At 39.6% G+C, this 27,416-nt stretch overlaps 1 protein-coding gene across 5 annotated transcripts in view; it reads left to right on the top strand.

Moving 5' to 3' along the window:
- vldlr (very low density lipoprotein receptor) overlaps window positions 1-27,416 on the top strand; it is a 156,081-nt gene that overhangs the window by 88,811 nt on the left and 39,854 nt on the right. For 3 of the 5 annotated variants that reach the window (XM_055209127.2, XM_073874014.1, XM_055209125.2), the window contains exons 7-15: window positions 1,888-2,010; window positions 5,112-5,231; window positions 5,350-5,475; window positions 20,166-20,337; window positions 21,938-22,162; window positions 22,296-22,414; window positions 22,881-23,020; window positions 23,201-23,342; window positions 23,523-23,672. In XM_055209127.2, coding sequence (XP_055065102.1) covers window positions 1,888-2,010; window positions 5,112-5,231; window positions 5,350-5,475; window positions 20,166-20,337; window positions 21,938-22,162; window positions 22,296-22,414; window positions 22,881-23,020; window positions 23,201-23,342; window positions 23,523-23,672 — 1,317 coding nt within the window. Of the gene's footprint in view, window positions 1-1,887; window positions 2,011-5,111; window positions 5,232-5,349; window positions 5,476-20,165; window positions 20,338-21,937; window positions 22,163-22,295; window positions 22,415-22,880; window positions 23,021-23,200; window positions 23,343-23,522; window positions 23,673-24,251; window positions 24,315-27,416 lie in introns of all 5 variants that reach the window. The other 2 variants (XM_055209124.2, XM_055209122.2) reach the window with 1 other exon arrangement.

Below are 27,416 nucleotides of genomic sequence, written 5' to 3'. Positions count from 1 at the left end.
CAGCATGTCATTCAGGGCACCTAATTACTGCAAATAATATAACAAAGGCAACATCTGTGGTATTACTTTATCTAGAAAAAAATTAAGTCACAGTCATTAAAGAGCTTGCATATCAGCTTGAAGATATCAGCTTGCATATCAGTATCGGGCAATTGTATCACCGGATCATGATGACAAGAAATCGGCACTCTGCATTAGCTGCAAAAATACTGATCGAAGCATCCCTAGTCATGGTTTATTGTTGATAAGGCCAGTTCCAACTGGAAAGAAACTGACATAAGGCTCTAGTCCTGATGTAACGCAGCCTCCTGCTGGAAAGGAAGGTTTCTGGAAAGAGTTTGTGTCCATAGTAAGAGGTGTCAGCCACAATCCAAACTCGCTCATCCATGTCTTTATGAACCTTGCTTTGTGCACCGGTGCACAGTCATGTTGGAACAGAAAGGGGCCATCCCCAAACTGTTCCCACAAAGTTGGGGGCGTGAATTTGTCCAAAATGTTTTTGATGAATGATGAAGCATGTAAAGTTTCTTTCACTGAAACCCAAGCTCAACCCCTAAAAAACAACAGCACATAATCCACCCTCCACCAAACTTTGCATTTGGCACAATGCAATCAGCCAAGTACCGTTCTCCTGGCAACTGCCAAACCCAGACTGGTCCATCGGATTGCCAGACAGAGAAGCGAGATTCGTCGCTCCAGAGAACACGTCTCCACTGCTCTGGAGTCCAGTGGCGGCGTGCTTTACATCACTGTATCCCACATTTTGCATTGACCTTGGTGATGTAAGCCTTGAATGCAGCTGCTCGGTCATGGAAAATTGTTTCCATTTTGTTATATTATTACTAACAGTTGACTGTGGAATATTCAGTTGTAGCGTAGGCACATATGGAGAGGACTATTTATACACTGTGAATATTAGCGTGTTGTTAAATGTCTTTATTATTTCCACATGTACTGTTTTTTGTCCCTTCCATTTAGTGTTTTGTCCTGTCCCTTGTTATCGCGAGAGTTTGCCCGGGGATCTAACATCACTTGTGAGGTTGCCGGTGATACTTCCGGAATGTACATATATGGCGCCGGTTCCGGTGTGATTCATGGTGGGCAGGCGATTGCTGTTAAACAATGGATATATATTGTTGTCATTGTGAGGATTTTCTTTCCCTGAGGAATATATCGTTTGATTGGATTATTGGATCGTTGGATCGGAGTGTTACACAGTAGTGAGGAAATATCACAAATTAACTTATTGCACAGGTGGCAACCTATCACTGTACCACTCTTGAATTCACTGAGCTCCTACAAATGTTTGTAAAAGCTGTCTGCATGCTTAGGTGATTGATTTTTATACAACTGAGGCCATGAAGAGATTGGAACACCTGAATTAAATGATTGGGGTGTCCCAAAACTTTCTGTGATCATCTGCACATGGATTCAGCACATTTCGCTTGGAGATTTGTGAAGAGCCATGTTAATTGCGTCATCTACAAACCTGTTGGTTGTGTATGCAAACTCCAGGAAAGGGTTAAGAATAGAGTGGATGTGGGGCAGCAATAGGCAATGACTTAAATGACTTCATTACCACTGATATTTGAGTGACGGGCCTGCTTTATGATCATTAATGCAGTAGAAAAACATGATCTAAGGAAAGGAATATATGCACTATATTTTTTCAGGATCTATTAATCTTTGTTAATGGTATTTGATACATTACCAGTACAATTGTTCATTGTGTTCGGGTTTTTTTTTTTTGCATTAGTTAATGATGCAACTTTTGATTTTAAGAATGTTTTAGTATGTTAAAATTACCAAATGAACAACTTATTGTAAAGTGTTACCTTTTGTATTGATTTCTGGACTGAAACTGATCTTCTCTGTATATTTGTTCAGTAACCCAGTGTAACGGCCCTGACATGTTCAAATGTCGCAGTGGAGAATGCATTGAGATGAGTAAAGTGTGTAATAAGGCCCGTGACTGCCCTGACTGGAGTGATGAACCCATCAAAGAGTGCAGTAAGTATAGCTGTTTTCCTGCTATTGTCATTACATCTCTGACATCAATTGATAATCAAAATGTTCTATTGTCATACTGTATATAGTGTAGATATTTCAGGATTTATGATGTTTTAAGTGCTTATAAAATAGTTGTGTATTGACCATATTTTCAGAAATTACTGTATGAAATTATTACTAGGTGATGCTGTGTACACTAGTGGTTAACAGAATTTATTTTATTAAAGGAACAGTATGTAGGATTGTGGCCAAAACGTGTGGCTAAAACTGGTACTGCAATCACACAACTGGTGGCCAATACACAACATGACAACATAAACATCAGTTGAGGGCTGCAACTCCACTTTTTCAATGACAATATCCTGGCCGGACCACTGTTGTCAGTGATATAAGTATTTAAAATGAAAATGATTTCTTAATGTCTAGTGACATATCAGGGCCATTTTATGATTAATTGATATAAACTTCTTACATACTGTTCCTTTAACTGTTGGTGTAAAACTTGGCTTGTTGCAGATGTTGCATGTGGTAATTTTTGTTTGACAGAGACCAGCAATAATATATTGTCGCTGTCGGGCGGAATCCTCGCATCTCCAAAACCATTATTTTTCAGAAAATTAAAAAAACGCCATATTTTTTGAGTTATTAAACATTGTATTGGTAAAATTGTTATTATGCCTTATATTGCTATCATATACTCTCGTGTACCAACATTAACACAACATTTTCCCAAAGTCATGTTTTATCGGAGATACAAGCTTTGTGACTTGGGAGCAGGGATATACAAGCTTATGCTGTCATTGATAAGAATGGTACGAACACAGACGTCACTGTTGCCAGCAGTGTTCAACAAAGAATGCGGTCACGTTGAGCCTTTTGACAGACGAGGCTTCAATTGTTAACCAAAGCTGACTGTAGTTACGTACATTTTCCTTAACTCTATTTTAAAGGTTTAAGATCTATAAGTGATGCAATACAAAACACGACGAGCTGATTATGCTATCTAATAAGTGGAAATAAATTTAATCTGCTCGCAATTTAACTTACATTCGTGGCTCACGGGCGTCCTTCTGCACAGAAGCATTGATTACAGCTATCGAGTTTTAATAAAACAGGCCTATTTTCACTTGTTAGTGTCTAACAAACAGAATTATTATATTAATTAAATAGCCCTTTTGATCTGCACGCTTATAAACGCCACAGCGAGTTGATATCCAGTCACTGTGCGCTACCTGCGTTAACTCTGCTTGAACTCTGCTTGCAATACTGGTGTCAGATTTCATTCGCGTGCGCACACACCCAACAGAAATATCACAACAAAAAGCAGCAGAATGACTGTCTTTTAAATCTGAGGTGTGGATTAATTACTTGCGCGTGTAGATTACATACAACATCAATGTAAAAATGCAAATTCGTGTGGGGCAATGCGAATGACGCAAATTGGGCTTGTTATTGATGCAAACGCGCATTATTTGCCTCAAACGCGTCTTCCGTCCTCAAAAAGTTCAACTCAAGAAGAGAATGAGCCTGATGCTAAAATAAATCCCACCAGTAATCTTGATTGAGAAACGCATTTTTGGTTTCTACACAGACAGCATGATGTTGGATTTAACAGTAGTGCAGTAAGGTATAGCCTTCATTTACAATGTAAAGTTTAATTTACTAAGTACAGGTATATAAAATGGCTAATTTATGTATTGTTATGAATTCACATGTTCCCCAGTTTGAAGAGGATATCATTTTTATATGTCTTTATTTAATTATATCTTATATTATTGTATCAATACACTAGAAATGTGTTTTTTATTGGAATCAACAGAATGGTTATGAACTACAGAACCCACCAAAACTAGGCAAAACAATATGGGAAAGGAGAAATATGCAATTTCTTGTACTTGTTTTTTGCATAAATATGCTTATAACCAATTTCTTTAATATATAATTGTACTTGTAATCACTCATCTTTTATTCAAATATGCTAATTAGAATATCACATGGCCAAAACATGTATCTGGCACCAGTATTCCTGGTTTAGGGGGAATACAATGGAGTAATAGTCATTTTAAGGACCTGACGGCCGCCATTTTGAAAATTGAGCCTTTCTTGAAGTCAAACTTTGGTAAACTTTAAGTATGTTTTTTAGTGCATCTGATAGTACAGTAAACCACTTAGAAACCTTTTGTTAGGAATTTTTTTTTTAGGGTCAAACCATATTTGCAGCTGACTATTATAGTGATCACGCGTGTGCTGACTGCTCGCTGTGTGCGCGCTTCATGAACCCGCCTGTAAATATACTTTTAAAGCGGTGCAAGAAAATATACTGTACCTCTTTCGTGTGCTGTGTACCGGTCTTTAATGAAACCTGCTTATGCTCTGATGAGGCGCTTGTCATTGTTTGCGATGCGTGACGAGAAATGGACGTACCTTTCTTTAAGTCCAACATTACACAAAAGGGAAATGTTTCCGCGCATTTCTGTCCTCTCACTTGCCGGTTAATGAGTTATAATGGGTTTTAAAAATGACTGAATCCAAAATATGCCAACTTCCATGACATTCCGCGTTGTGCAGTTAATTCCATTTGTATGCTTGGATTTCGCGATTCCATCCGTGTTTTCCGCATCGTACACTTTGTTGGGGAGTTGAACTGCTGCTCGCGCTCATGTTTTCCACATGGCGTTATTTGACGTTCAGTCAGCACCTCAGTGTTAATGCCCTCTATTGGTTTAAACTGCCTCAAACGTAAAATGCGCATGAAGCGAACTGTCAAAAACTGCGTACTAGATGACTGTTATATTTGAAAAAATCACAGCTGTTGCGATTCAAAAATCGCATCCATTCAAATTGCGATTTCGGTTCAAAAAACGATTAATCGTGCAGGCCTACAACCAAGGATGTTTTCAGACCTGCAGAGAGTTTTGAGTGCTTTATTTCAAAACCGGGATAAAATGTGCAAGGAAGAAAAGGCACCAAAGTTCTAAAACAAACACTTAGGTGTGAAAACATCTTTAATCTGCAACTAAACAAGTAGTCCACAGGTCTACAACATCTGGTAGTGGTTGACCTTTAAGATGTGTAACACAGTTGCCCCTCATTTGTTTTAGATATGAATGAATGCCTGCTGAACAATGGAGGCTGCTCACACATCTGCAGCGATATAACAATCGGCTATGAGTGTGACTGCCCACCGGGACTCCAGCTCATTGATCGCAAGACCTGCGGTGGTATGAATAGCTACAAGTGTTATTCAAACATTCAGAAAAATTTGCTAACAAGTACTAAGCATTTTTTTCTTATTCTCACTGAAGAATAAAACCAATTTCTTGTGTATTTCTTCTGCAGATGTCAATGAGTGTCTAAACCCTGGTATATGTAGTCAGATCTGTATAAATCTTAAGGGAGGCTACAAATGTGAATGTCACAATGGCTACCAGATGGATCCCACCACTGGAGTGTGCAAAGCTGTAGGTAAGAGTATATAGGCTATATCATTTTGTCAAATTTTTTTTGCTATATATTAAATCCATTATGATTGCCTGGCTTGAAACGTGAAAATGAAAAAAAAAAGAATTACAGCATTACATTTAGATTCACTAATTTAATTTAATTGTCATCATTAGAGCATGACCAATTTAACGTTTTGCCGTTTTTTTTGTTAAATGATGCATTCAAACAGACGCGCACTAAGGGGCTGTCCACACGGAGACGCGTATCACCGTATACGTATAAATTTGTTATCGTATTGGCGTTTCATCCACACGGATCCGGCGTTTTGGGAGACTGAATCCGCTATTTTTTGAAACCGGGTCCTAAAGTGGATAAAACTGAAACCGACACCCTTGCGGTTTCGTCTGTACAGCCAATCCGTATATTTTGTGAAGCGAAAACGTCATCACGTCACGTGTCGGAAGCGTCACACGTAACAGCAACAACAATAACGCTGGACTACGTGATTGTGTTCGTGCTACAGAAGCTACTAAAGCCTACTAGCTTTTTACAGCAAAATCTATTGCTTCTATGCAATTGTGGTGACCAACAAGCGATAATGGACGACACCATATGTTGGTTATGCGCATGCTCAAAGTCTTCTTCTCCGTGTATAGTGTATATCTGTGGCAGAATTACAGCGCCCCATACTGGTCCGGCATATATACTACACCGCTTTCAGTCGGTTTCAGTGGTTTCGTGTTTACGGATTATTTTTTTAGAGCAAGGAAAAAAAATGATCGGATAGGGAATGCACCGGCTTCGTGTGGACATAGCCTAATATTATGCTGCTTGTGTTGTTACCAATTAAGCATGCTCATACTTTTGGACATGCAAATGTAAGAACTTTCTCAGATATTTCAGAGCAATTAATGAAATAAGCTTGCGGAACATTCACTTCCTCACAAAATTAAACAAACATGAAAGAGCGCAGCAGCACTAGAAGTCAGGACTGATATGAAAACGATTTGCTCTTACATTACAGATTGGATCAGTATGTTGTCATTCAAGCATTGTCTTAAAGGGGATAAATCACAAAAAACTGTTTTTTACCATGTTTAAGTGCTATAATTGTGTCTCCTTTTTCAATATATTTTCAATATAAAGACCAATATGTTAACCCCATTAAAAGAAGTGTTTGATCACCACTATTAAGTGATAATTGCAAAAAATGTGTACAAGTATATTTTATGTATGTACTGTATTCTATACAAGGTACCAGTCAAAAGTTTTGAAACTTCCCATTTGTGTCCAAACTTTTGACTGGTAATGTATATAAAATACAGTACTGTAGTATAATATACTGTAGTAAATGTGTACTGTCCTATACACAAAGAATATCACAAATAATAATATACACTCCCTAACAGGCACGTGCACACATAAGCCCTTTTCACACAGAAATTCCGTAAAATACACGTAAAATGCATCATGGATTTTTCCGGAATAGTTCGAGTTTTTGTTTGTTCACACTGCCAAGATTACACGGCATCTGATGGTCCCGGAAAGACACGTGACATGTTGAAAGTCCCGCCCTCTCTTCTACGCAGCGTCTGAAGTTTGCATATTATATGTTATTTCTCTTTCCAGAAACAACTCGCGTGCATTTTTGTTTATAATAAGACTACAAAGGAGCGCGTGAATGCACAGTTCTATGCTGGTGAATGATCTCAGCTTTAGAGTGGATATTTGACGAGCTCCCTGATTTCTGCTTTGATACAGTTTTCAGACATTTCTCATCGTGATTGTTTATATGCATTTAAAACCCGCATTTTGAGGAGCTGAACAATATATCTCGTTGGAATGACATGCGGGTATTTTCGTTTATTATAGCTCAAATAAGCACGTGACGCGTTATTCTTTTATGCTGCTGAATGATCTCTGTTTCAACGCAGTAACGAGCTAACTTACCTGATATCTGCTTCAGTCCAGTTTGCTGACATTTCTCGTAGTGAATGTTGTAAATCCCTCATTTTAAAGAGTTGAACCAACTTCATGTTGCCATGACAGGCGCGTCCTCACTACAGCACGTGCGTCATTGTTTATGCGTCTCATATATCATTTCCTGATAACTGCTTCAATCTAGTTTGCAACATTTCTCGTGGTGAATGTTTATATGCATGTTATCTGTCGTTGTAAGGAGCTGAACCATAACTTGTGTTGTGATGATGACGCGCGCGTCCTCACTTCGACACGCCCTTTACGGCATTCTTGTTCACACAGAGGGTTACCCGCGTATCTTACTAGGTCCTCTTTCCGGCAACGATCCCAGAAGATTAACGGAACGAGTTTTTGTTCACACAGACGCTTGTCTGGCAATTTTACGGGAATTTTCTGGGACCAGAGGTCTGTGTGAATGGGGTTATAGACATCAAAGGGGGCTTGAGCACCTGCCCTTTTTATTCCTGGAGAGAAAGGGCCCTTTTTTTCTGGGGTGCTTTTTAAAAAAAAAAATAATATGATCTTTATTCATATAACAACTGATGTCTGTCTGTTTCTTGTGTTTTTTACTTGTTGCTTATTTAATTTAACATTAATTTATTCAGGAATCATTTAAATGAGATTTAAACTCGTATATAAAGAAAAATAGCGCTATTTGTGGCACACAAACGGTTAACAGATGAGTCCCGCCTCCAAAATTCACATCGCTAATATGATTGGCTTTACCTTTCCTTAGTCCCGCCTCTCTAACTTATTTTGCTTTATGATTGGCTTGTCTACACTCGCGCTGCATCATTCGCGCTTCAAGCGCCAAAGCTCAGCCTGAACGAGACGCGATGTCCATAATTTGCAGGCAGCTACCGGTAAGTGTGTCAGGAAGAAAGCATTCTTATATTAACAGTTTTATGCACAAAATATGGGACACGTTGTTACACATAACGATTCAGGGACATTGTTTTCCATGGCAATCCCATATTAACCTGAAGAGTTGCAAACGTGTAACAGTGTAGTGCAGGGCTATTCAATTGGCGGCCCGCGGGCCAAACCCGGCCCCCCAGGTAGTTTGATCCGGCCCTTTATGTAGTCTGTAAAAAAGACATCTCTAGAATAAATTTTGTAAGTTAGACAACGGGCCCTACAGTTCCGAGTAGGGTTGTGCCGATAGACGATAGTATCGTGTATCGACGATCTTCAGACATATCGCCAATGGCAGGCTTTCATGGCGATAGTCATGACGATAGTTGGCGAATGGTTATTATTATTATTATTATTATCATCATACTTTTATATTAACACCCACAATGCATGCTTTTCCTCACATGAGGGTTTGTGGGCTTCACTTTACGTGGAGAGCTTGTAAAGAGAGAATTCCTTCTTGCACGTACCTGCACTTAATGCGCGCGTCTTGGTCTCCTTCTACCACTAAATCCAGCGCGCCGCGTCATGAGCAGCTGCGCTTCTCTCTGTCTCACGTGCACGCGCTCTCCTGTCTGTCCGAAGTCTAAACATAAACTAAAGTAGTAATCCTTATGTATTTGTTCAGTTTAATGCGTTTCATGCGAGCTGAGGCAAACTTTACTTTTTGTTTAAAATATGACCCGCTGCATATTAGCGCCTCTCTCTCACTCTCGCGTATGTGCAGAAAGCTGCGCTCTGTCCGAACGAAGTCAGATCACTAGGTATTAATCCTGTTTATGATATGCATTTCAAGGAGTTGTAGCAACACGTCCCTCGTGTTTAATATATGATTGTGTTTAAAATATGATCGCGTTCCGCTGGACCGATGCGTTTAAAAAGGCACCACATGAGAGCACCACTGCTTGACACGTGTCTTCTGCAACAGCACTAAACCAATGCATTGAATTGTTTGTATGTGCGCGCACGTGTGTGTGCGTGCGCAGATGCATGTTTTTACAGTTATTAAGTAATCATGATAGGGTTTTAATGATGCGCTCGCATTAATGGCATCAGGTTTAAGAAGGTTGCGGTCATGACGGTGTTGCTCTTGTTTTTTTTTGTCCACCCATCAAGTGACTTGTTATAATGAGTAAAAAACATATAAAAAAATGAGTAAACTATTGCCCCGCCCCCCGATAATATCGTGTATCGCCGATCTCACAGGCTGACGATAGGACGATCTGAAAATAGGGCATATCGCCCAACACTAGTTCCGAGTTGATGCGCGTGCGTCTGTTTCATTCAGCATGAGCTGCAGTGCGCGAGTCACGTGACTGGTGCGAGCAGCTGTGTCACGTGTTTATATTCGCGCTTTGGTCCACAAGTTCAACGCGATCGCCTCCTCCGCTCGCGCCCGCGTCTCAAGATGCAATAGCTGACAGTGGTGAGTTAAGAGACCAGTCTCTGTTTTAACTTTATTTGTTGTATTTCCAGCTTAAAAACGTTGCCTTTTACGACAATTGTTGTCTGATATGTCAGCTCAAATGACTTGCTTATCCACAATGACATTTACGTTAGATGTCTTAATAAAGGAAACTCGTTGAAACGATTTTGTGAACTAGACAAAAAGTTTCTCCAAAATTCAAAGCAGACTAAATGCTCAAATATTATGCAAGTCATCGTTCTCACACAAGAATGCATTTAAAACGAGTTATATTCTGTCTTATTAGAAGCTAGCCTAATGTTTGCCAATTATTAAGATGGCTGTTGTAGTTTAAATAGGGCTACTGTAATAATTAGCTTTGACAAAAAACAGCATAAAACAATTATGTTCCATTATAAACTGTTTTGTTATGTGTACTTAAGTGAGTAAATAAGTTAAATTCTTAATAAGTGTGATATGGATCTTATTTACCTATTTAAATGTAGAATAAAGCTTACTTGGGCATCTTACAATGCACTTATCTTGTTATGCAATTTTAAAATATTTATTAATAACATATGAACATGTCTGGATGTAGAAAATCCTACTTAGACCTCTAACAATGCACTAATGTTGTTGAATGAAGTCTCAAAATACATGTTTGTAGAAAAAGCCCATTGTACAATGCACAATTTTTTAATGTAGTTTCAAAATATAACATTAGTATGTTTAAATGTAGGAAAATTATATATCCGTTACATCACTGTTTTTGTCTCCGGCCCCTCATTTGTGATGCTTTTCATGAACTGGCCCCCACGACAAACTAATTGAATAGCCCTGGTGTAGTGTATGTAGTTTAAACAGACTGCTCATAAAATAATAAAGCACAAACAATAAAATAATTGCTAACTGCGGTAGTAAGCTTTTTTGTTTGCGTTTTTTGTAATGGCTTAAATAAGTATAATGTGTTATACTTGGAGTGCTGGAGTAGATTGGGAAGAAATCTGATGGTTCAGTATTTTACTTGCCCAGTCAGAATTTTAACTGACATCACAAAAAAGTAAATTATAAAATACAAATAAAATAGGCCTAATCTATATTTGTTGTTTCTGACATGTGTAACCCTAATAAATATGAAACCTAAGATTAAAGGTGTCATAGGATGTGTTGTCATAATATGTTAAATTGTTCTTTGACAATTACATAGAAGGTATGTTGCTTTATTAAGTGCAAAAATTATCCAGAAACGTTTTTACATGTCTATTTACAACCCTAGAATTTGTCATTTTAATTAAATGGTCTATTTTTGCCCTATTTGAAAGGGTCATGAATAATAATGTTGAGCTCTGCTCTGATTGCTCTGCTCTGAGGCTCATGCCAGAAGCTCATATTAGTAAACAGACCTTATATTTTGAGCCCTTATCAGACAAAAATACATTTTGAGTAACAACTAACAACTAATCAGCTAAACGCTAGCATATGATATAGCATTTATTGGCATGTAGCGCTAACTCAGCAGTTACAACTCTGTTATTAGCATTTTAACAAATTTGTAATTAATAGGTAATTTAATGTTTTCAAAACATGCACATTGTGTAATGGCTTCCTTTGCTGCTTTATAAACCTAGACTACTAAGGAGACCATGATGTCTGTGTGAACTGATTATTTCGTAGACATCTTTTGAAAATTAAACAATTGCGTGAGTTTGAGGAAGATACAATTAATTAACTTTTTTTTAAAAAAGAAAAAAAATACATAATTATGAAAGGTGCCCTTTATTTCACTTGTGCCCCTGCCCCTTAAAATGTCTGTGCACGTCCCTGCTCCCTAATATCTGTATCTGCACCAGCCCCCCAAAAAAACATATTGGTCAGGCTCTAGTCATAATAATAAAATAGCATGCAGATATCATGCAAGGGATTAATTGTACAGTGTAGTTAGACTTCTTTTCTGTGAGCACCACAACACGAAATGTGCTGTTTCACAGACAGCGCCCACTCTGCAATAGGGCTGGGTAAAAATATCGTTTCGTCAATGCATTGCAATTATTTGTTTCTCAATTCAATATTGATTCAACAAATCCTATGAATCGATTCAGCCCACCGGCCAGTGGCGGTGCTGTGGGCAACACCTTAGTGAGAGCGTTCAGCGTTGTACAAGGACTCGATTTTCAAAGGATGCAGAGGTAAAGGATGCACGAAGTGAACTGAAATGAGGTGGTCAAACTAACAGAGGATCCATAGCGGCGTCATCTGCTATGTACATGCCTGTCAGTGGGACGCAGCAGAGACATTTTTGAATGTGGAACTAGAAAAAAATATATTTTAGACAATATGATGTAGATGAAATTAACCAACCGTATATCAAATTCACCAACCTATATACAAAAGTAAAACCCAGCATACATTCGAATTGGGATGGCCTTACTGGCCTTCAATCGTGCTGCTGTGTGACAGAATTGGTGTTGGATTGGCTGCAATCTGCCTCCTCCTGAGGACCTGTACACAGTTAAGATTGTGGCTGACCCCTGTCACTCTGGACACAAACTTATTTATTACTGTAAATGGACTTTTTATTTTTCTCTTACTTTTAAGCATCAATACACAAAGACAAATTCCTTGCATGTAAACCCATGGTACGTGGCATTAAAGGCGTTTTAGATTTCAAACCACAATCCACGTTTTTTAAGCACCCTAAAAACAAAACTGTTGACCAAAGTGCTGAACACAGTCCATAAAATAAACAAAAATATACAACAAAAGCGCACAGTAAAACAATAAAAATAAATACAGCATTAATACACAACTGAAAAAATTAACCCTCAAACTGAGTTAAAAGCCAAAGAAAATAAATGAGTTTTAAGACGGGATTTTAAAAACAGGAAGGGACTCAGTCAGTCTGATGTTCAAAGGCAGCTCATTCCAGAGGCTGTTTACACTTGGTATTAAGATGTGTTTTCATCGATCGGATCACAAGTGGACGAGAGAGACACATTACGTTTACACCTGGTATTTAAATCCGTCTCTTTTGTCCACTTTCGACCGCTTCTGTGCTGAATACTATGAGGGGGCGGTCTGTGAGACGGTGGGCGAGTCTCTCTGCTGTCATTCAAAGCCGAGCGGGAGTAATTATGAGTTTATATGGACGCAAGCTAATATTATGTCGGAGTGCACTGCTTGTTTAGCAAGTAAACATGCTGCACAGTGTTTTGTACATGAGTATGTAAGAGCTTTCTTTGAATTTTCAGCGCAATTGATGAAATAGGATCGCGCAACTTTCACACGCTTTCAAAACGAATCTACGGAGATCAGCCGCTTAGTTTTATCAATGAAAGGCTAAAAATAGCGCTGTTCACCGTATGTTCACGCCAGAAGTCAAAAAAGACGTAAAACTTGTGTTTAATACCTCAGATTAGATAAATGGGCGGAGAGAAGGCGGTCGCGTGTGGCTGTTCGAACGCATTCAACCACATGTGCGTTCCGCAACTCCAAAGCGATCCAATCGAAAGTGGTTTCGACCACCTCGGGATGTGGTTGAAAGTGGTCGAAAGTGGACGAGCTCAAAACGTTTTGAACACCGTTTACACCTGGCATTAACGTCGTCCACTTGTGATCCGATCGACGAAAGCACATGTTGGTGCCAGGTGTAAACAGCCTCCCAGAGTCTCTGAGCTGCCACAGCAAACGCACAGTCTCCTCTGGATTTACCCTTAATCTTAGGGATGACCAGCAGTGCCTGGTCAGCCGACCGAAGCAAACGAAATGGGGTGTAAGGGACGAGCAGATCAGACAGGTACTGGGGGGCCAGGCCATGCAAACATTTAAAAACAAATAAAAGAATTTTAAAAACAGTGCAAAAGTGGAGAGATTGGAGGATGGGTGAAATATGGTCAAATTTTCGAGTTCCAGTTAAAAGACGTGCAGCTGCATTTTGAACTAGTTGTAATCGTGCCATAAGTGATTTGTTAAGGCCAGTATAAAGTGCATTGCAATAATCTAAACGAGTGGTAATAAAAGCATGGATTACAATTTCAAAATTATGCTGAGATAAAACCGGTTTTACTTTGACTAATTGCCTCAATTGGAAGAAGCTAGTCTTCAACACAGCACTAATCTGGTCATCAAGTTTTAACCGACCATCCAACTTGACTCCCAGGTTTGTAACCACCGGGCTAATGTATCTGGTTAGAGAACCCAGGTCAACAGGAACCGTAGCAGCTGAGTCACTATGAGCAAATAACACAAGCTCAGTTTTGCTCTCATTTAAATACAACAAATGTATAGTCATCCATGCTTTCACTTCATTTAGACACTCTAAAAGGGTTTTTGACTGACTTAGCGGCACATATATTTGGCAGTCGTCATGAAGCCAGAAGAGTGTCAGTGTAAACCCTCAGCAGAGCTGTCTCAGTGCTGTGGGCTGACTTAAACCCAGACTGAAAAATTTCAGTTATACAATTGTCATTTAAAAATGTGCTCAGCTACAAGTAAACAACTTTTTCCATAATTTTGGAAAGCAGAGGGAGCGTAGAAATAGGCCGATAGTTAGAGAGTTCAGTCTGTCCAGACCAGGTTTCTTTAACAACAGTTGAACAACTGCATGTTTAAAACTCATAGGTACAACTCCAGTAATTAATCTGACATAAACAATATCAAGTATGCAGTGTGCCACTGTAAGGAAAACTACAAAAAGACGAGGGGGAATCACATTATTGGGGGAGCCAGTGATCTTCATTTGACCAATAATCTTAATCAAGCTAACAGGCTCAAACTTGTTTAAAACAGCCGAACAAATTACAAAAATGCCAGAGTTCAATTCAATTCAATTTTGTTTATATAGCGCTTTTCACAATTTGTGATTGTTTCAAAGCAGCTTTACAATAATAGAAGCAGTGAAAAGCATAGAAAAACGACAGATAGCACAACATAATACACGATAGCAAAAGCAGCTAAATTTGCTGCGGCTATGAATCAACATTATAAGCGTGCGTATTGCTAATGTAACGTAAAGAAGAGGGTGCTAAGTTAAGCCCAAGAAGGCTGCCTCCCCGGGTTGAAAAACCCCCTAGGAGAAAAAAAAACCCAGGCTCAGCCGGGGAAGTAAAAAAAAGTCTTAGGAGGGAAAAACCCTTGGGAGATATATTTATATATACATTGAAACGATTAAGGAGATTAGGCGGAGGTAAAGTGGGATCTGCTGGTGGTCGTTGGTCATGTATCAGCTGGGCATCACGTTGACGGTCTGCCGGTGAGTCAGAGGTGTGCCGACTTTCACATTTACCGGAACTGGGTCTGTTTGTCTCAGTGTCCTCGGAGACAAGGACGAGACATGAAGAAAGAAAAACAAAACCCAATTAGCGTAGGGGCCATTCATATGTATACACATGTACATATACACAAACATACATATACATATATATATATATATATATATATATATATATATATATATATATATATATATATATATATATATATATATATATATATATATATATATATATATATATATATATATATATATATATACACATACACACACATGTACATATACGTATTGAAGATACAACGTCATCCCAGTGACAGACTCTGCACAGTTTGGTTTAGGGAGAACGAGAAAAATGCACGGGACGGCGAATGTTTTAGGAAATGGATGCAGTGACACCCTTTTAAGGACTGAAGTCCCGCCCCCGACTAGTGGGCTTAACACCACAAATCTATACCCACCGAGCTTTATTGAAATCCGGACGAGCAAGGGAGTAAAGGGGAGACGGGGACGTGACTGCGCCAGCCATCTCCCTGATGCCTGTCTGGGCTTCACAGTACTCCCCTACTCGACTCAGAAACCTCAGGTGGAGGGCCGAGCAAGTGATAACATAATGCCATACATAATTTTCAATCACTCCTCTGCGCTTGGCAATTAATGGCCCGATTCGGGGTTTAATTGGTCAAGTGTTGAAGTTTTGGCCTTGTATTGTGGTTTGTATGTGCACAAAGTAGCGTTTCTTTTCCTTATATGTAGCCTTTTCTATTTTATACGTGACATTTGTTTTTGAAAGTTTATGCCTCGGCTCATGGTTTGCTGCACATATGTAAACAAGTAAGGAGAGATTTAAACATTTTTCTTAAGAATATTAATAGCATTTACCATGCTTTGAAATGTTGACGAAAATGAGGATTTAGTTTATTTATTTATCAGGTTGTACAAGCTATCTATTGTGAGATGAGTACCATTAGTAAAACAGTTATGTGAATGCCTTGTTAAAGAGAAAAGTTTTAAGTCTAGATTTAAAGGTATCTAGTGTGTCTGATTCTCGGACAATGGTTGGTAAATCATTCCAGAGCTTAGGGGCTAAGTAGGAAAAGGATCTTCCACCTTTAGACACTTTTGATATTTTAGGGATAACTAAGAGACCAGAGTTTTGCGAATGCAGTGCACGTGATGGATTGTATTCTGATAGTAATTCTCTAAGATATGAGGGTGCTAGGCCATTTAAGGCTTTGTAGGTGGTAAGTGATATTTTAAATTGTATGCGATAATTAACTGGTAGCCAGTGTAAAGATGCTAGAATTGGACTTATGTGGTCGAGTAAGCACTCTTGCAGAAGCGTTTTGAACTAGCTGCAGCTTGTTTACCTGATTTGCATGGCATCCCCCAAGTAGCGAGTTACAATAGTCTATTCTAGAGGTCATAAAAGCATGGATAAGCTTCTCTGCGTCAGATGTAGACAGTATATGGCGTATTTTTGAGATATTTCTAAGATGGAAGAATGCTGTGCGGCAGACGTTGCCGATATGACTATCGAAGGATAAATTGCTGTCGAACATCACACCTAAGTTCCTAACCGAGGAAGATGGTACCACAGTGCAGCCATCTATGTGCAACTTGTAATCTGACATATTATGTTTGTAGCGATTTGGTTTAATAATAAGCATCTCTGTCTTATTGGAGTTGAGCTTAAGAAAGTTATGTGCCATCCAGTCACTAACATCGCTAATGCAGTCTGTTAGCTTAGAAAACGTGTGTGTTTCGCTGGGATGTGAGGAGATGTAAAGCTGGATATCATCCGCATAGCAGTGAAAACTTATGTTATGTTTCCTGATAATGTCTCCTAGAGGTAACATATATAATGAGAACAGGATAGGACCTAAAACTGATCCCTGCGGTACACCATATTTAACCAGGGAGTGATATGACTCTTCCTCATTTACATAAACAAAGTGATAGCGATTGGTTAGATACGACCTAAACCAGGCTAACGCCTGACCACTGATACCAACATAGTTTTCTAGTCTATTGAGTAAGATTGTGTGGTCTATTGTGTCAAGGGCTGCGCTAAGGTCTAGTAATATAAGGATTGAGATTTCACCACGATCGGATGTTAACAGGAGGTCATTTGTAACTCTAAGCAGCGCTGTCTCTGTGCTATGGTGGGGCCTGAATCCTGATTGGAACTTTTCATACGTACTATTATTTGTCAAGAATGTGCGTAACTGGCTTGCCACTACTTTTTCTAATATTTTCTAAAGAAAAGGGAGATTTGAGATTGGTCTAAAGTTATTAAGCTCTCCCTGATCAAGCTGTGGTTTTTTAATCAGCGGTTTAATAACTGCTAGCTTGAAAGCTGTTGGAACGTATCCTATTTTTAGCGATGAGTTAAAGATATTTAGAACCGGGGTTGACACTACAGGGAATACTTCTTTAAGTAGTTTTGTGGGAACGGGGTCTAATATACAGTATGATGATTTGGATGATGTGACTAGTTTAGAGAGCTCATCTATTGTAGTAGGTTTAAATGAATCAAGATGTTCATATGGTAATCTATTGTTTAGTGAACTAATGGGTAGAGTGATGGCTGCTTGGGTAGTTACGATGTTTTCCCTAATAGCCGTAATTTTGTTAGAAAAGAAGTTCATGAAATCGTTACTATTGTGTTGGAGTTTACTATTGGTTTCTGTTTGTTCTTTGTTTCTTGTCAGTTTTGCAACTGTGCTAAAGAGGAAACGAGGGTTATTATGATTTTCTTTAATAAGCGTACTGAGATAGGTAGATCTGGCCGTTTTTATAGCCTGTCTGTAGTGTTTAACACTCTCTTTCCATGCTACACGCCATACCTCTAATTTTGTGCTTCTATAATTTCTTTCCATTTTTCTAGCTGCCTTTTTAAGAGCTGCGGTGTGATGATCATACCATGGAGCTGGCGGTTTTTCTTTGATTTTCTTTTTTCGAATGGGAGCAACGGCATCCAGTGTGTTAGAACAGACATTGTTCAGGTTTTCTATTACAGTCATATGAAGATGGACCAATAAGGGCCCTAATACTCTCCACCTTGTGAATAAACTCCTCACACACTTTTGATGGGTTCTCAAAGCATTGGGGTTGTGGGACATTTACAACAGTATTAAGAGTATTAAAAAGAACTCAAGGATTGTGACCATTATAAGAAATAATGTTAGAAACATACTTGGTCTTTTCAGCTTTTATAATTTTTTGATAAGAACACCAACTCTCTCTAAGTATCTGAAATGACACTTGGGGCCCTATTTTAACGATCTGAAACGCAAGTGCGAAGCGCAAAAAGCAAGTGACTTTGTGGGCGGATCTTGGGCGCTATTGCTATTTTCCCGGCGGGAGAAATAACTCTTGCGCCAGGCGCAAATCAATAAGGGGTTGGTCTGAAGTAGGTCCATTATCCATAGGTGTGGTTTGGGCGTAACATCAGAACACTATCCAACATTCCCTTTAAACGCAAGGGCGCAAGTTCCATGGTTTCCGCGAGTTCCGCGGGTTGCTATTATTATGACGGATTTACCAGGCGCACGCCAGGAGCGGTTCACAGCCGAGGAGACCCACGTTCTTGTAAGAGCAGTCAAAGACAGAGAAGTTGTTTTGTATGGGGATAGGAGAAACCCGCCCAAATCAGTGTAGGTTAAACAGGCGTGAGAGGAAATAGCCACAATTGTCTCATCAGCTGGCATCCCCATCGTTGCTACAATGATGTCAGGAGACGGGGGAATCCCAAGCTTGCCAGCATAAATCGGGCACGCCATGTAACGGGAGGTGGATCTGCCTCTACACATGACCTGACCCCAGCAGAGGACATCGCTGCGTCCACCCTCACCGCTGAAAGGGTTTGGGGGCTTTGAAATCGGACCCAAGATACGCAAGCAAGGTCCAACCCCAAAGTACACTTATCAACTTATCACAAATCAAGTTCATATACATTAAGGTTTCTTATGAAAACATTTTAATTATTATTTACATAAAATAAACGTAATACAGCCACACAACAAACGTATGAAAATATTTAAATCGTTATTTGCATGATAATTTTTTAACGCAGCCACACAATAAATAAAAACTATCACCACAATGCTCACCACTATGATTTCCCTTATCTCATGTGTTAATATTTTTTATTGTAACAATTTATGATTTGCAAAAATAACTGTTGCATCTGTGTAGATTAGATAAGCAAAGTGTGTGCGCGTTGTGCACGCTATACATTATGGTCAAGCATTTAAAATAGCATAATGAACCACGCGCAACGCCCCACTGACTTTAGACTACCTTTTTTTGGTCAGTGGTGCAATTGTTTTTTGAAACTGCAAAATAGCATCAGGGATGGTTTGCGCCGGAACACGCCTCCTTTTTTGCGCTGAACCGCCCAGGGAGCGCAAGTTAATTCCCTAGTTTGCCGACGTGCATCTGTGGAGGGAAAAACCCACTATGCGCCGGTGCAAAATACAAATGATACATGCGTCACTGACAAAGTCAATTGCGCTGGGTGCAAGATAGGGCCCTTGGAGTTTATCGCTCTTCCACTCTTTCCGCCCTTCTGCACTCATGCCTGGCAGTGCGGGTGACATAATTCAGCCACAGGTCAGGTCTTGGTTTTGACTGCCTGATTTTTACGAGGGCTACCGTGTCTAATGCTGTTTTTCAAGCAGCATTAAAATCGGCGCACATAAAAAGTAACCTGTTTTAAAATTTCAAAATTAATATTATTTACTTTTATTTTGTGTTCTACTTTAAGCATGTTCTTTTAGCTAGTTATTGTAATTAACCTGACTACACAACTTTGGCTCAGTTTTCCCCCAATTTGCAAGTCTGCAGATTTTGGGCAGACGACTCTGACAGATTTGACAATGTATATGATTGTGTAACATCTGTCTGGAAGTCAGATGGGGTCAGGAGCAATCTGGATGTTAACGGCTTTAAATTGTGATTTTAAATAAGGAGTTTTGACACCACACCACCCACAGGGGGCAATGGTCTCCTGAAAACACAGTTTCAGAGATCTTATCACCTCCTTTAACACTATAGTTATATTTGCTTTACCTTCAGTATGGCTTTTATTTTAGTTGTGAAATTATTCAGCCTTAATGTTGAGGATTTTTTTATCCCCAGGTAAAGAGCCCTGTCTTATTTTCACCAATCGAAGAGACATTCGCAGACTGGGTCTTGAGAGACGTGAATACACTCAGATTGTAGAGCAGCTGCGGAACACTGTGGCACTGGATGCTGACTTCACTCAGCAGAAGATATTTTGGGCTGATCTGGGACAAAAAGCAATTTTCAGGTAACCACTGGCTCACACTAGTTTTATCTAAAGCGCTTTATCCAGTGGTACGTGAGCTCTAGGCCTTGCAGAATACAATTACACAATGTACAAATAACAAAACATATTGTACACAATTTATGCAAAGTATGCATAGATGCATACACAATACACAAATGATACAGAAACAACTACTAGACACAAAGTACATATTGTACACATAATACACAATACAGTTATTTGTATGTACCCTCTGGTGATAACTGGGTTGATTAATGCGCTAAGTGCAGTGCACGATACATTAACTCTTTCCTGCCATTGACGAGATATCTCGTCAATCAAGAGAAAACACTTCCCCGCCAATGACGAGTATTTCCGTCTTTCCGCAATACCGCTATTATCCACTAGGTGGCGCCCTTTCGCAACTTTTTAAACCCGGAAGTATTGCCCTATGGCAAGCTGCTGCATGTCCGTGTCTGTTTTAAAGATCGCTCTGAATGGGATCTCTATGAAAAGTCCGTCACAAAAATGGAATTATCTCAGCTTTTTGCTCAAAATGTGGTGTTTTTGCAGAAACCTACCCATATTCAAAAGCTGATTACAAAAGAACTACTCAAGGTAGGATGAAACGTTTTTTTTTTTTTTTTTGAAAGCAGAGGGTCTGTTGTTTCATTTGGGATATTGTATGTTTATATATTTGAAGAAGAACATTTTGTGGAAGACATTAAACTTTTGTGAAAATCATGAAAAACGCTTTCATTTTTAAAAAAAATGCTGGCGGTGAAAGAGTTAACTCCACAATTTTTAGACATTATCGCCACAATTTCAATAAAAAACAAACTTGAATCTGAAGTACAGTGCATGGCGTAAGATTGAGTGGGGATATGCAGAGTCTGATAGACTATGGGAAAGCTGTCCCTTAAGGACCCATTTTACTTTCTCGTTGCTGTAGGCCATGCATTGTTTTTCAATTTATATTTGCGTCGTTGTTTGCATCGACGTGAAAATACACATGCAGATTGCTGGTAGGCGGGTGTAACATGTTAACAAGCATTTTACAGTATCGAGGCAAAAGCTGAAGAAGAAGGGGATTGTGTACGTTTTTGGAAAAGCATCAACGGTGATTTGACTTTTGTTGCCACCTGAGTTGTAAAATATAGCTCCTCAACTTGGTCCAGAATTGTTTTTACCATCATGTACAGAAATGCGTTTGAGGAAATGCAACGCAGATCTTTTTGACCTGAGGGAGGGGTTTAGCAGACCAGTCACATCGCATCAATGCTACGCAGGCTGCAAGTGCTGTTACATTTTGGGACAGGTGCACGTCAGGCTACGCCATAAGGCTACTGCGTAGGGTAGGCTACGCTGTACAATCGACACGAAAGTATAAAACTGGGTTTAGTCAATTTAGCTAGGACAGGATGCAGTAGTACCATCTGTCTGAGGGCAACAGAGAGAACAGCCTGTAAGTTAAAGCAAGCACCACCTGGTCCCCCTATGAGGACAGAAGCTCAAGTGAATCACGTTTTGACAAAGTCATAAATGCATTTGTCCATACATGTCAGTGAATGTCCCTCCTCTTACCTCTTGGATTTTCTTTAATTGCCTGACTTTTTTACAGCACAGTATTGGAGAAGCAGGAAAATGGAGCAAGTCATACCAAGGTGATTGACAATGTTAACATGCCTGTTGGAATAGCAGTGGACTGGATTTACAAAAACATCTACTGGTCAGACCTGGGCAGTAAGAGCATTGCCGTGGCCAACTTCAATGGGACCAAGAGGAAGGTGCTGTTTGACAGTGGTTTAAAGGAACCAGCCTCTATTGCTGTAGATCCTCTATCAGGGTAATTTTGATAATAGGCATCAGATTTAAGCGCCTGCTTTTTGCAATTAAAGTTGTAAAACTTTGTTGCTTTAAAATTTTTAATTAGTGTTTAAGCTGATTCGTTTAACCATGTCCTGGTCCTTCATTTATAGGTTTCTGTTTTGGTCGGACTGGGGTGAACCAGCTAAGATTGAAAAGTCTGGATTAAATGGAGTTGACAGACAGGTCCTGGTTGAGAGGGACATTCAGTGGCCCAATGGAATCACTCTGGGTGCGTAAGGCTTGGTATGATATGCTGGGAAATACTTGAACCAGATGGTGTTCTGCTCTTAACATAATTTGTGGTGTTTGCATTTGGTTGGGATTAGTCATTTTAAAAAATTGCCTAAATGTATCTTCTGTATACAACTTATTCCACATCATTTGACCTTAAAATATAAATTACTATTTATTGTTTGATTGAGCAGAGATGTGCTATTACTTTGAGCTACAATGATGTGGATAATACAAATGAAGAGCCTCTTTTGACATTTGCCAGTAAGCAAGCATTTAGCAAGCACCCACAACTGCTTAGCAATGTGCTAAACACCACTGGCAACAATACCCTGGCAATACTCAGAACTATGGGCAAGCACCATACACCTCTCATCTAGAAAATATAAATATTTTGTATTAGAGGCTTTATTGTAAAAGCAAACTAAACGTATTGTATTCCACCTGTCCTCATGTCTGTATAGATCTGATCAAGGGTAGACTCTACTGGGTGGACTCTAAGCTGCACATGCTCTGTAGTGTAGACCTGAACGGAGACAACCGCCAGAAAGTGCTGCAGTCTCCATATTACCTTGCCCACCCATTGGCTCTGACAGTTTTTGAGGTATGCATATCCCAAGCACTAGTTCAATAATGTTTAGCACTATTTAAGTGGATTAATTGCATTATAACATGCTGTTGCATCCCAATGATTAAATATTAATTCAATAAATTGTCTTCACGTACTTTAACCATAGCTCATTATAGGGTTTTATTAATTCACAAAATTTTTACCATATTCCAGGATCGAGTATTCTGGACAGATGGGGAAAATGAGGCCATCTATGGGGCAAACAAGTTTACAGGTTCTGATGTAACCATGCTGGCCAGTAACCTTAACGAGCCACAGGACATCATTGCGTACCATGAGCTTATTCAGCTGTCTGGTGGGTCTTGTATTTCAAAAATAATTAGAAACAAACCACACATTAACTGAGGCTGCAATCACTGGCATCCCCTTGAACATTTTTAGTAATATTAGCAGTGACTCACAAGTTACTCCCTTCTCTGCTTGGTTGATTACTGACAATATCCCAACTAAAGCTTTTTTTGTGTTCTCCATACAGGGACAAATTGGTGCAATGAGAAGGTGGAGAATGGAGGCTGTTCTTTCATGTGTCTGCCAGCTCCACAGATTAATAAACACTCCCCAAAATACACCTGTGTGTGTCCACAAGGTCAGATACTCGCTCCAGACGAACTGCGTTGCAGACCAGGTAAGTAACTCACTGTGCATCAACCACCTGATACATTGCTGGGAAAGTCTTTTCTTCCATAATGCACTGTTCATTTCCATTCTGTTACATTTTCCAGCACCGAAATGGTCTTCTGCCATTTCAATGTCATCATTATTGTTATAAAGCTTTCAATGCTAGCCTGAATTTAAAATTAAATGCTTCAATGCTTTGAGTCAAATATATAGTGGCCTGTCAAAAATCTTTGAGTGATGCTTAAAGTTTGGAGTATTTAGAAGACGGCCCTTTGATGTGCGTCTTTACTGTACTACCCAGTTATCACAACTACTGTTAATGGTAAAACATTAATCTTAATTGATAATGTTATAATGACCCTATTATTCTACCTGATGCTTACATTCATAAAATTACATCAATATCACTGACATTTTATGGACTTCTTTTTGTTTGTCATCTTTGGCCACTGTTCTGACTGCAGCCATATAAATGCTTAGAATCAGCAAGCAAACATGGAATGCTAGTGAAGAGCGTATTGCATCAAGGAGTACAAAGCAATAAGAACTGGCTAGGGGACTATATTATTGTGCTTTCTTATGACAGAGGCTCCTACTGCTGCTCCTCAAGATAGAAGCAGGGTGACACCTCACCCCATTCACCCTCGAGGTAAATCTGTCAAAGACATGTTAATTTCTTGTGCATGGGGGTCCATGGCAAATAGATTTTCATTCCAACTGCCACACAATTGGAGTCTATAGAAATGGCACAACATGTTAAACCTCCCCTTACCTAGAAAATGCACTTTTAAATGTGTTTCCAGCTGAAAATGAGTCATCAGTGTGTGTGCAGAAACATCCTGTCCATGTATTCTTCTTTGTGTAATCTCCTTTAAACCGAAACAGTCACACAAAACAGGCTGTTGGGGATCCCCTATCAATGTGATGTTACATTGATTACGCCCAAATCATAACTGCTCACAGATTCTGCCTTATACAGGATTAGAAACCTTACTGACACCTACAACTTACACATGATTTCTATAGATATACACACCTTGAAGCTATTTTAATAGAAATTCTAATCAATGACGAAACTGAAATTAGTCTTTATTGATGCATATAATGTTAGCAGCTATACAGGACAAACATTTTATCTGTGATAAAAAAAACATTAAACATTCAATTACAAATTAAAGCATAAACACAGTTCTTGTTCTTTTAAAGGGAAAGCACAAGAAAATGAATAAAGGCTTTGCACAAAAAATAGCATTAGCTATAACATTTTTTTCTGTAGACACTTAAAACTTTAACTTCACTTTAAACTATTGAATTACTAATATTTAGTTGCATAACCATTGTTGTTGATAACTGCTGCACATATGTGTCAAATTTAGTCAACCAACTTCTGGCACCCGGAAACAGCCAGGATCCACAGTTCCTGTCAATGTTTAGATTTCGCATCAGAAACTGCATTTTAATGTCAACCCACAAGTTTTCATTGGGGTAGAGATTCAATTCAATTTTATTTATATAGCGCTTTTCACAATACTTAATTGTTTCAAAGCAGCTTTACATTAATAGAAGCAGTAAAAGCACAGAAAAACGACAGATAGCACAACATAATATTTTTTGCTGCGGCTATAACTCGACATTATAAGCGAGCATATTACTAATGTAACGTCTAGAAGAGGAAGCTAAGTTAAGCCCAAGAAGGCTGCCTCCCCGGGGTAAAAAACCCCCTAGGAAAAAAACCCCGGGCTGTTTAGCCGAGGAAATAAAAAAAGTCCTGGGAGGGAAAAACCCTTGGGAGATATATATTGTATATATACACATATAAACGGATAAGGAGATTAAGCGGAGATTAAGCGGGTTCTGCCGGTGATCGTTGGTCAGGCATCAGCTGGGCATCACGTTGAAGGACGACCAGTAGATCAGAGGTGTGCCGACTTTCACATCTACCGGAACTGGGTCTGTTTGTCCCATTGTCCTCGGGTCGAGGACGAGACAGGGAGAGAAAAACAAAATCATATTAGCGTAGGGGCCGTTCACATGTAATGCAAGTGTCACACAGTGATGTGGTTTAATCAGCTTAGTTTCAGACAGACTAACTATTGCGGCATTATTATATTATCCACAGTTGAGGATTTTGCAAATTGGGGGCCCACTGCGACGGTATATATGGGAACTAAGGGTCACCTTCCGATCTTTAAGAGAAAATGAAACCTGTCAACCCGTTTGACTAAGGCCTGTAACCCCACTGTCTTCATTAATGCAGGTTCAGTGGCAAACGGGTCTATATTGCATACTATTTACAAGACCACGAGAAAACCCAAACATCGCAACCTGACCATACGCGTCAACCCGTTTGACTAAGGCTGGAGGCCCCACTGTCGTCGTTAATGCAGGTTCAGTGGCAAACAGGTCTGTATGGCATACTATTCACAAGACACATGAAAGCGCCAAAATTGCAACCCGACCATACGTGCCAACCTGTTTGACTAAGGCTGGAGGCCCCACTGTCGTCGTTAATTCAGGTTCAGTGGCAAACGGGTCTGTATGGCATACTATTCACAAGACACACGAAAGCACCAAAATCGCAACCCGACCATACGTGCCAACCCGTTTGACTAAGGCTGGAGGCCCCACTGTCGTCGGTAATGCAGATTCAGCGGCAAACGGGTCTGTATGGCATACTATTCACAAGACACACGAAAGCACCAAAATCGCAACCCGACCATACGTGTCAACCCGTTTGACTAAGGCTGGAGGCCCCACTGTCGTCGTTAATGCAGGTTCAGTGGCAAATGGGTCTGTATGGCATAATATTCACAAGACACACGAAAGCACCAAAATCACAACCCGACCATACGCGCCAACCCGTTTGACTAAGGCCAGAAGCCCCACTGTCGTCGTTAATGCAGGTTCAGTGGCAAATGGGCCTGTATGGCATAATATTCACAAGACACACGAAAGCACCAAAATCACAACCCGACCATACGCGCCAACCCGTTTGACTAAGGCCAGAAGCCCCACTGTCGTCGTTAATGCAGGTTCAGTGGCAAACGGGTCTGTATGGCATACTATTCACAAGACACACGAAAACGCCAAAATCGCAACCCGACCATACGTGCCACCCGTTTGACTAAGGCCGGAAGCCCCACTGTCGTCGGTAATGCAGGTTCAGTGGCAAACGGGTCTGTATGGCATCCTATTCACAAGACACACGAAAGTTCCAAAATCGCAACCCGACCATACGATAAGATAAGGTTTTTATTTATTTATTTGGTTGGTCTGTGTTATGACCGTGAGTGCTTTGTTCCGTACAAATAACTATTTCGAGTTAAGTACCTTTACTAGACAAATTATGCGAATGCTTTGTTAAAGAGAAACGTTTTAAGTCTTGATTTAAAATGATCGACTGTGTCTGATTCTCGGACATCGGTTGGTAAATCATTCCAGAGCTTAGGGGCTAAGTAGGAAAAGGATCTTCCACTTTTAGACACTTTTGATAGTCTAGGGATAATCAAGAGACCAGAATTTTGCGACCGTAGTGTGCGTGATGGATTGTATTCTGATAGTAATTCCCTAAGATATGAGGGTGCTAGGCCATTTAAAGCTTTGTAGGTGATTAGTGATATTTTAAATTGTATGCGATATTTAACTGGTAGCCGGTGTAAAGATGCCAGAATTGGGCTTATGTGGTCATACTTCTTAGATCGAGTAAGTACCCTTGCAGAAGCGTTTTGAACTAGCTGAAGCTTGTTTACTT

This window comes from Misgurnus anguillicaudatus, chromosome 12, assembly GCF_027580225.2.
Source record: "Misgurnus anguillicaudatus chromosome 12, ASM2758022v2, whole genome shotgun sequence".
In the NCBI taxonomy this organism is placed as follows: Eukaryota; Metazoa; Chordata; class Actinopteri; order Cypriniformes; family Cobitidae; genus Misgurnus; species Misgurnus anguillicaudatus.
This window is presented reverse-complemented; position numbering and strand designations above follow the sequence as displayed.